The sequence below is a fragment of the Vigna radiata genome, chromosome 7 (assembly GCF_000741045.1).
Source record: "Vigna radiata var. radiata cultivar VC1973A chromosome 7, Vradiata_ver6, whole genome shotgun sequence".
Classification (NCBI taxonomy): domain Eukaryota; kingdom Viridiplantae; phylum Streptophyta; class Magnoliopsida; order Fabales; family Fabaceae; genus Vigna; species Vigna radiata.
Window position 1 is genome coordinate 52,933,935 of NC_028357.1, and position 11,503 is coordinate 52,945,437.

The 11,503-nt window shown below is 28.3% G+C and overlaps 1 protein-coding gene across 1 annotated transcript; it reads right to left on the minus strand.

Moving 5' to 3' along the window:
• Positions 1 to 90: 90 nt before the first annotated feature.
• Positions 91 to 5,745, minus strand: LOC106766643 (lupeol synthase). The gene is made up of 18 exons (XM_022784269.1): positions 5,219 to 5,745; positions 4,904 to 5,089; positions 3,923 to 4,012; positions 3,585 to 3,782; positions 3,322 to 3,406; positions 3,035 to 3,201; positions 2,662 to 2,850; positions 2,449 to 2,562; positions 2,128 to 2,247; positions 1,903 to 2,025; positions 1,656 to 1,736; positions 1,497 to 1,553; positions 1,355 to 1,401; positions 1,127 to 1,270; positions 766 to 943; positions 591 to 671; positions 413 to 496; positions 91 to 322 (listed from the first exon to the last, which is right to left on the minus strand). The coding sequence occupies exons 1-18, from the start codon at positions 5,411 to 5,413 to the stop codon at positions 197 to 199; spliced, it is 2,265 nt and encodes a 754-aa protein (XP_022639990.1). The 5' UTR covers positions 5,414 to 5,745; the 3' UTR covers positions 91 to 196.
• Positions 5,746 to 11,503: the final 5,758 nt, after the last annotated feature.

An 11,503-nucleotide genomic window follows, 5' to 3' on the forward strand; every position in this document is an offset into this window, starting at 1 on the left:
AAAGAATATATACATAACATTGTATATGTTATAAATTTAACTCTCATTATATCTGGAAGTATGTAGGTTGGTTGTGTAACCTGAAAATTTGCTTACAAACTCATCTGATAAATACATTATAATTTGCGTATTAAGCCTATGCTAATGAAGATAATCCATGATGACACTGACATATACAATGGATGCATTGAAAGCACTAAAGCATTTGATTTTTTTGTGTAAATGCACGACGACGATACTCTCCCAGAACCCATATGGGAAAAATGTTTCTGTACGAAGAGTAGTTTAGAGTACAATTCCTCATAAATACACCAGTGATCTCCTGTACATGGATAAGGGAAAAACACATTCATCACAAAGAAAACACGTAAATCGTTCATTTCACTTTGCATGAGATCAGACTATTTTTCACCTGTTGGGGGAAGTCTCCATCTTCCATCTGTGAATTGATCAATAACCTTATTCCACGCTCTACTGCTGTTGGATCTATCTCAACCTTTTTCCCAGCAAAAAAAATCACTTTTAGCACAATAGCACGCTACGAAATTGAACTCTATAGCACTAGCATAGCTAGAGATTTGTCTACTAACCTGTCCTGCATCAATAAGGGACATCAAAGCCCATGATGTTTGAACCAGGTTTGCTCTGTTGCCTTCTAGATTTGTATATACCTGTTTGGAAAAGAAAACATCTCTCATAGTCTTATCTACTTTATACTTTTGTTCGAACCATTCTTGTGTGATGTGCAAAAAGTAATTTTTATACCTTGTTTTGGCTTGACAGGTAACTCTCACCCCATCCTCCGTTAGGAAGCTGCTTTGACAGCAAAAAATCGCAAGCTTTGCGTAAGGCATGACTGTTACGGTAGTTTTTTCCACAGTCTGTTAACCCTTTTACAGAAAACCAGGTGCCATATGTGTAGCAAATTCCCCAACAACCAAACCTGAAAAGTGTAAGGATTTGTTTGGCTATGGTAAATGAGCTAAACCTTGTACCTTTTCAACCAAATATAGCTCAAGGAAATAAAAACACAATCTTATTTATTGGAAACAACAGTTGAAACAAACATTTACTAAATAAGTAAGTAAACATAAAACTACTGATACGAGAAAGGAAAGAAAAATACCATGATCCATCAGGATTTTGTGCTTTTTCAATGTAATGGATTGCTTTAGAAATGCAATAATCGATTTCCTTTCTTCTGTGTTTTGGATATAACTTTCTAAACAGAGCCAGTCCCTGCATTGCCGATGATGTGCATTCAACATACCTATTTCACAAACATTTCACACAGTAAGCAGAGAGAATTGGAGAAAAAAATACTGCATGAACAACAATGACAGTGTAATCTTACTCCATCTCAATGAGAGTGTCTTCAAAGATTTCAGTAGGATTGAATTTCTGCAGCAGTAGACACGAGTATATCCCTCAGCTATAACAATGTGGTGAAATATATATAACTCAGTTTCACAAATCAGAAAAACTCATTTTCTTACCTCTAACCAACGGTAGGCTCTTTGAGGCTCCCAAGCAGGGAATCCTCCATTGCTGCTCTGTAGTGTTAAATGTAGTTAGTAACAAAATAAAAAATTACAGTTAAAAATTTCACGGTGCATTCTAATTAGAGAAAACCACAACTGAAGAGATAGGATCACATTCACAGCATCGTAGAATCTATCATCTTCCATTTTCTCACCAACTAGTTCAACAGGCATTTGTGACAACAGAAGTGCAGCCTGCAGAGAATGTTTTTGCACCACTTCAAATTCTACTAAAAGTTGATAGATGAAGTGCACTTTAAGCATGGATTAATTCAAAGAACTCATGAAAAATAAGCAGTTATATCTTCTTAATAAGTTGGACTCAACGTGCATTAAATTAATCGATTGAATTTATATGAACCTTTAATCCTTCTGCTGTGCAATCAGAGACTTGCCAACCCTGATCCTGCATTGAGAACGTCCATGCTCCTTTGGATATGTGTCTATGCATTGCTTCGAAGTCACCTGATGGATTTTCGCGTACCTTCAATCAAGAAAATAAATAGTATCAAATTTCTCATTATGGTTCTGATTCTTAGAATTCTTCACGTTTATGCAACCAAAATGCTTATTCATGTAATGTAACCTGGGAAGCCTTCACGAATTGATGTGCTTTCTGAAGTGTAGGTCCATAATCTTCACTCAAATCACATGAAAGGATTGCTTGTATGGCTAATGCTGCATCCCACAGTTGAGACCCAAAACTCTGCAATTTTATTCAGTGTATTAGCAGAAAAAGAAATGAAAAAGTGAAATAAGTTTCTCAGCAAGCTGAAATTAACTTATACAAGAAGCACTTTGTAGAAGTTCTTTTACATAACTTTCTAAATTCCAATTCTTAACTTATCTTTCCTAAAATGAAAAGGTTTTGTCCAAACAAATCCATATAATTGGTACTGATGCTAACCTGAATTTTCAAGCCATCTTCTGCAAGCCAGAAGTAATCAGGGATTCTGGCTAAATGAAGTTTGTATGCCTCTGAGTTGGGATTTTCGACCCAACGTGCAATCAAACATAGCACCTGACATGTAGAAAATTCCATTCAGTAACCAACTTCAATGTTCTAATTACCAATAACACTGTAATTTAATGCATTAAGCAAGTTTGTTATTAACTTTACCTTCTCTACACTACCAATGCAAAGGTATCTACTGTTTTCATCCTCGTAACGTATGTGATCAATTGCAACTTCTAGTGCCTTCTCTCTCAGCATGGAAAAGGGCCAGCAGTTCAGAAGAGGCTCTGCCACGTGATGAAGAGATGCCCATAACATATCTTGAATCAGAGGATGAGGGTAGTAGAGATCCTCCTGAAATTTCGTATTTATTACAGTTTAATTCCTACCAACATCAAACAGTTTCCTTAACAAAGATACGCATTGAAGATTACCATAAATTATCAAAATAAAGACAGAACATCACTAAAAGTAACTAAAAAATTGCATATAAATTTGTTTTATCAGAGAAGGAGATGTTTTGGTATGGAAACAAAACCTTGGCAACCCTGCTACGGCATTTATTCCAATCGATTTGACCATAATTCTGGTTGTACATTTCTTCTCTTAGTGATATGATTAACTTGGTAATAGGACCTACGAACTTCTTCCCATACAAATATGACATGGGCATGTAAACTAAGCGACAGTAGCATAACATTTTTCCTGTATAACATATGCAAAGAACTTCAATAAGCAAATAATTGTAGATATAAAAGAAGCATCTTTCATCACCCTTTTCCCTTCCCTGATTAAATTATATGATTATGAGGCAACGTAGTAAACCTGGATGAATTGGGGTGTATTTGGGCAAAAGCCATATTTCTGGTGGGAGAGGGTTACACCCTGACCACTCATAAACTCCAAGGACCTGCATAATTCAAAATATACATTTGTTCAAGATCTTGTATCAACAAGAAATAAGGTATACTATCTCTCTATACTCCATAACATGTTCTACAATTGTATGACTATGTTTACCACTAGGAGAGAATTAGTTAAATTGGCTCACAACCAAAGAGAAATGGTAAATGATATATATTTGCTACCGTGACCCAGAACTTTCCCCATGATGGAATAGCTTCTAAACCACCATGGTCAAGGATCCATTTTCTGGCTCTAGCCATTGCCCTATCTTCACCATCTTCAGGTCCTTCTCCAAGAATTCTCAAGGCAATGTAGCTCAACGCTGATCCAAACATTGTGCTGTGACCCTCTATGTGGAATCCCCAACCTCCATCTTTGTTCTGTCACATGTGACAAGACCCGTAGGTAATTAACTCAGTTGGAACCAAATTGCAGCAGAAATCTTACTTTAATGGTTTATTTTCAATTCCAGTCTAGCTTATTGTATATGCAAAACTTCAGAGACATGATAAACATATACCTGGTGATTATACAAATAACGAATAATTTCCTTCTGATGTTCTGTTCCTAAAACAGCATTCAGGGACCCTGTAATATAGAGTGCCATAACCTGAAAATATATATAGTTGAGCACATGTGACATAAGCTACAAGAAAGAAACGTCTAAATTTTATAAATAGAATATGCACAATTAATTTATAGAGAACTATAAAACTATATGCTAAAAAATATGGCAACAAACGAATGCATAATATTACTTCAAATGAAACCCTTTTTATAATTTAAAAGTAATAAATAAAGCTTAAGAGATGGTCATTTGTAAACATAAATGTATCAAGAAATTACTCAGTCTAATTAATTTACGAATATAAATTAAAAATTAGTTATTTAAAAGATAAAATATAAAATCTAATAATATTTAAAGAAAATGTAAAATTTTAAAATAAAAAAGAAAAAGTAAACGTTTTTAATAATTACCTTTCAACATTAATAAAAACCACATGATAGAAAAATGACACTATATAGATCTCTTTTAAAAAACTAATAAAAGAGTCCTAATATAGGATCTTAACTTCTTTTTTTATGGATGTTGATATTTTAACAACTGCATATTATCATTTTATTTATCTGTTTGAATTTATGTTTAAAAAAATATTTGAAATAAATCAATCACGAATTCACACATATAGTTTGTCAAAAAGTGTTGTTAAAAGAATTTTTTTTTATATACCACGTCATTTTTAAGATCTCATATTTAATTTTGTTTTATTTTAATGTAAAAAGTTTATAAAACTTTGTTTATTGATATTAATATGTTATTTTACATTTCAACCTAAAAATTGTGAAATATTTCTATAAAACTATATATAAAAAAAAACTTTTATATTTATGTCCTAAAATTATTTAAAATGGAGAGTTTTAAATCTATTATCATAGCAACATGAGTCATGAAGTAAAAATACAACATGAGCAAAATCTATAGATATGGAGAAGTGCTGACCAGAGGTTGAATGAAAAACAAAGGACCAGCAGATTCTGCAGGCCAGTGGCCATCATGGGCTTGAATTGAGGAATAAAAACCGATTCCCCTTCTCATTGTTTTAATCAAACCTTCTTCTGTAACTTCCTCTCTGTCTGTCACCTTCACTCTTTCTGGAATCCAACCACACGTGTGCTCCTTCCTCAGCTGACACATTTCAAAGTCAACATAGTTCTTTGTCTCAAATTTCACGACCACATGCATTTAAAATTCAAGAATAATGGACTTTCGAAAAGTCAAACAATCACGGGGAATATTGTTGCAGAAAAATGATACCTGCATTCTGAGTAGAAGATCAGCACTTTGCTTATTGGAAAATCGATTTTTTCTGTATTCCTCTCTCACTCTTTCAATCTCAGCACGTTCTTCTGGAGTTCCGGCATTCGGATCAAACTCCCAATGTTGTCGCCCGATGAAGTTGTTCACGGAAATTAGCCCTTCTCCTCTTTCTGCAATCTTCAACTTCCACATCCTAAGACAAAATCTAGTTACTAAGGGAAGATAATTAATGAAGCTTGGTTTCAAACTTCCAACCCCGACAACGTCTGACAGATGTTTGATTCAAGTGTTTTTGATCTGTGACAAAGTGCGTGCATATATATTGCCGAATGAAGCTCGGCGTGCCACGAGTTCAATTTTGAGTCCAATCTCGACAACTTATACAGGAAAAAGTATCTAGTTTGATAAGCAATTAATTTCCAAACAACAACCCACTGTACTTCTTACCAACCCATGAAGACTCTAAATAATTCAAGCACGATTTTTTCGTTTATTATATCAAACAGTTTCAATCTTCGAAAGTCTCTTTTAAATACGCATCTTCTAACAAATGGTGGAAGAAACTCAAGCACCAAACGAAACAAAAGCTATGCTTTATAACGAACCCACGACACGTCTTTGAAATAATGTATTCTGGCACTTTTCAAATCTAACGTAAAGAATCATCATAGTAGTATTTGATTAAACGATTAAAACGTTTTGTATCTCGATGACCAATAGCTTTTATAGGATAGAATAATCTCATTTGACTAGCTAATCATTCATCCTTATTTATGTATGTCTTGTTCCTTAAATAGATTTAAAGAAGAATAATTGAGAGGGTTTGATAATATTTGATGATAAATTTTTTGTTGTTTATTTGAATAAATTTAGAGGTAAATGAGAATAAATTTGGAAGTAAATCTTTTTTAATCTGTCACAAAATCCTACACTAATTCTCACAAATTTTATTTTCAAATCTACTCTCACTTACTTCCAAATCTATTCAAATAAACAGCAAAATAAAATAAAATTACCTTCAAATCCTCTCAATCTTCTCAATTACTCCCTCCAAATCCACTCAAGTATACAAAACGATGTTAGATTTTGAATGTGCTAAACCCTATACCTAATTAAAGATCAAAAGTTCTTGTTCTATTGTGTCATTATTAATAACAGAGAAAAGATGAATTGACTTAAAATCCGTCAATTTTAGATGAATCAAAAGCAAAACAAGAAAAAAATTATAAATAAAATAGTAATATATAAAACATGATTTGTATTCATAATAAATTATGATTAACATGTGCTCTAATATTAGTAAGTTGTGTTTTTTTTTTTTTTTTTCAGAAAGAGGGTTTTTTCAAACCTAACAAGTTTTGTAAGGGACTAGACTGAATTTTAAAGCTTCAAACGCGCTTTCTCTTTTTAAAACTTGAATTTATGTTACATATATATCTAATGGACTGGGAAATAGAGAGTGTTAAAGTTGTCTATTTTAATAATACAGCAGACTAATATTTATAGAGATGGCTTAGGTATAGTTGCTTACACACACAGATTAAAGTTTAAATATAATTAAATCGTAAGGGTTATTACTGTATTTTTTAATATTATGTGTTCTTATAAATCAGAATATATGTTGTTATTATTTTATTTTATGCAAGTACTTACTTATTATTATTATTATTATTATTATTATTATTATAGAAATTTATATTTAAATCGAAATTAACTAAATTTATCAATTTAAATTATTTTGGTGAAGTGAAAAATTTAAATTTCTTTCCTAACTTTCTAATGAATCGACCCTGATTATTTTTAGTTACTGAAAGCATGTAACATCCTCTATATTTTAGGCTAACTATATTTAAGTTTTTTACTTTATAACTAAATTGATAAATTATGAAAAAAATGACTATGTAAAAATTAAAGGATAATTTTGAGATATCAATTAGTCTATTTCTGAATTGTGATCATGATTTTATAAACATTGGATTAGGATGTAAATTTTACAAAATATTATTAAAATATAATTCAACATTATGACGATGGGATTTAAATTAAGGTTCATACTAAGATGAATAATTTTAGTATAAAAGTTAAGTTTTCACGTATTAGTTCTCAATTAGTAAAATTTATTCAAGAATCAAAGGAGGTTCCTACTTTGTGGGATTAATATGAAATAGTACTATGACTTAAAAGATGAAAGGGAACTAAACATGTCATACTGGTTTTTGTGATAAGGATGGTGGTTTTGAGATATGGGAAAATATTGTTGTTGATGTTGAATATATTGTATTAAAAATTTATGAAATGTGCAAAACTTTACAAGAACATTGACACCATACTATATAGGTCTCTGAAACTAAGTCTTATAGATTTATTTGTGTCTAATATCAAAGGATGAGTTGAATGATTAATATCTTATTGTAACTTGATTTATATAATATAAAATTTTCTGTGGTGACTTTTTATGACTTAATAAGAATGAATTGTATGAGAATTCTTGAAGTGAGAGTATACGTGACAATGAATAAATTTTAGGCTTGAATATCAAAAACTTATGAGATAATGTGATTCAAATATATTATGATTGTGAGAATTATATTAATATGGTCATTCATAAGGAGAAGTGTCATATTCAATAAGGTATTGCATTGAGTTTGAATCCAAAGAGGGAGGTCACCTTGATCTACTAAACTCTCATACTCATGTAATAAAATGTGGTTAGGTGATGAGAGTCAAAGGAGATTCTCAGTACGTGGAATTAATATTAAATAATATCGTGACTTAAAATGATGCAAAAAAGTAAACATGTCATGGTAGCTTAAAATATAAATGGTGAGTGTATACTATTGTTGATGTTGAATTTAATATGAATAAAACTCATTCTAAGTGCATAACTAACATGAGTATTCAATTCAATATACGAGTTAAAGTTTTCATAAATAATTATAACTGTATGACTAATATGATATGGTATATAGACTCATGAAACACAATTATCCTTAATATTACTAAAAAGAAAGTTAAGTATAAAAATTAATAATATAAGTTTTAAAAATAAATAAGTTTACTTATGTAGTGTTTTGATTTCCAAACTTACACTGATAATATATATGTTCAAATTATATATTTCTAATTTGATCCTTATAACCATATTATTATTTTTTATCTAACTTGATTAATATAAATACAACGTAAGTTCAATTTTTTTAGAAAATATATATTTTCATATTTATATTTATATATATATATTTTTGTGTCGGTACAAGGCATTGGTTTAGGATATGAACCCAACCATTCCTAACTGCATTAGTATGAGACAATATAAACATTATAAAACGGGGAATAATATTCGATTTTCGTGAAGACAAGGATCATAATTAAAATTTATTTTTTAGATTAAAATTAAGTTATATTAGCTTTATGTTTTATTTTATACTATAATTATTGGGTTGCTAGAGATGGAAATAGCCCAAACAGATTTTCCTGGTATAGGTTTAGCTTTTTAGAACAAAAAACTTTAAGAAAAAAGTTTGTTAAGCATCGAAGATTGTCTGTTTATATAATAATAATAATAATAATAATAATAATAATAATATTCAATATTTTTTCTTTTAATTTAAACAATCTTATTTTTCATTTTTTAAAATTTTCTCTGTTTTTTCACTTCCTCAAAATCACTAAATAATCGAAATACATCCTTAGTAAAGCGAGATAGAAAAAGAAAAGTGAGATCAAATCATTCTCCAAAATACAAAGAATCACGTGGAGTTAAAAAGGAAAAAAAAAAAGATTTTACTGTTTCTATGACTGTGTTTGTGTTCAGCAAACAGAAAAAGCTTGTAAAGGGTAGCGGCTGTGACGTTAAAGTCGACTATAGATTCTGTTAGGTTAACAGTGTTACGGTTTTATTTAATTTAGACTTTATGTAGATTCAACTACAAAGGAATTAATTAGTTTGAATGTCGATTGCGAAAGTTTATCAATACAAAATTAATTGGTTATATTACTTCCTTTTTAAAGTAATGTTCTTAAACATATTCTATGTTGAAACCTGGTAAAAAAATAGATTAAGAATACAATTTTAACTAATTAATTGGTATAATGAAATGTGTTTGAAACAATAAAGTTAAAAAAAAGTTGGTAAAAAAGACTAAAACCAGAGTTTTCTAAAATTGAAGGACTAAATTGTACCAATTTGAAAATAAACTAAAATCAAAATCGCTCTAAAATATAAGGACTAAAAACATATTTAACCCTAAATTTAAAAAATGAATTTTAATTCAATGACATGTTTTTTATATACAATTTTTTCTTTCAATATAAAAAAAATATATATAATTAGCTCAAAAAGAAATATATTAATTATGAGGAACATAATATATCAAGTTTAAAACACATACAAATTAAACTTTCATATCTATATATATATATATATATATATATATATATATATATATATATTTAAGGATTAAAATCATATTTCACTCAATAATAAAATAAACATATTTTGAATTCTTATGTTTAATTCAATAAAAAAAAATCCACGTAAAATATCTCTAATTTCTTTATTATATTTTTTAAATTGACTATTTACGGTTCGAAGTTTTATAACAATGTATCCTATATAATGGTTCAATGGACCACATATGACATTTTGAACTAGAAATGTTAATAATAATACTGATAAAGAAATTTTAGAGTGACATTAAAGTTTGAATATCAATTTTCTCCTTTCAGCATCTAACTTTGGTAAACGTATAGAGCATTATATATTATAAATTTACTATCAACTATATATATATATATATGAGATTAATTTCAATATATAATAAGGTGTAAAAAAATTATTTTAAAAATCAATTTTGTAAGTTTAAATTATATTTAAAAATAATTTTTTAATATAACATTAAAGTCCCTCTAAAGTTTATTATGATGGATGAATTACAATTCACATAATAAAGTCGTTATGAAAACTTATTTTTACACTTTATTGAATTTATCACATTATTTACTATTAAATTATTATTAAATCATTAATGTATAGTTTTTGTATATATATATATGGATCCTTAACCAGTCTGTTAGAACTAAAAGGTTACGAGGATGTTTTATTTTTGCAGGATGAGTTTCAGTGGTAACAAGCAGATGAATACACGCAAATGAAGACGTGGACGTAATAGTTAATTAATTTTATAATGCATCTAAGTTTCCAAGTTATTTATGTCTTTATTCTAACTAGCTAGTAACTATCAATTTCATACAAAGGTTTCTAGCATGTTAATGGAGTAGTTTGTTTCTTGTGTATATGGATAAATGAAAACCTCGAAAGTCGTTCATTGTTATTGTCTTCTTTTTTGACAAATTAAAAAATTTCTAACTTTGTTATGAATTAATTAAAATTGGATTAAAACAAGTTATTTTGAAGCTGAATAAAGCATTTTTTTTCCAGCAAAAAATATGAGACCTAGATTTAGATTATCTAGCTAGCTTTTTTTTTAATTATATATATATATATATATATATATATATATATATATATATATATATTCTTGGAGTTATAGTAATACACACTTTCATTATTATTATTATTAATTTTATTATATTTATACTCTATTATTATTATTATTATTTTAAAATAACTTACACAAGTATTTATTGTGTTGTTGCAGAGGAAAAATGAGTAAATCAGAAAACTCTATGACCATTTTATTACAACCAGTGAAAAATACATCTGCAGTTACATCTCTATTATATTAAAATATATATAATTTTATTACTTTTATAATTAAATAATTAATAAAAATAGAAAAATAATATAATTTAAAGTATATAAATTTGTAAAAGTAGTATTAAAAAAGTTATGTAATTGTTATTTTAAAAAAAAATATTAGTTTTTTAAAATAAATAAAACTTATTGAATCATTTATTTTGTCAAATATAAACAAATAAATTATTTTTTATTTATTAAAAGAGTAAATATGTATCTTCTTGCATAGTGGTATATTATAATATAATTTTTTAATTTAGTGTACAAAGAATTTGTTGGAAATTCTATATTGATTAATAAAATCTTTGTAATATATAAATGGATATAAATATTACTTTATAATAAGTTATTTTATTAAAATTGAGTTAATTTTAAAATTTACCTCTTAATATAACGTGAGTTACATATTAGAAGCTATTATAACAAAATTTGTTAGTTATTATATTTATAATTATAATCAATTAATATTTAGTTTCACACAGTATGTATATATATTAGGTGTGAGAGAAGTATTTGAAGTATCA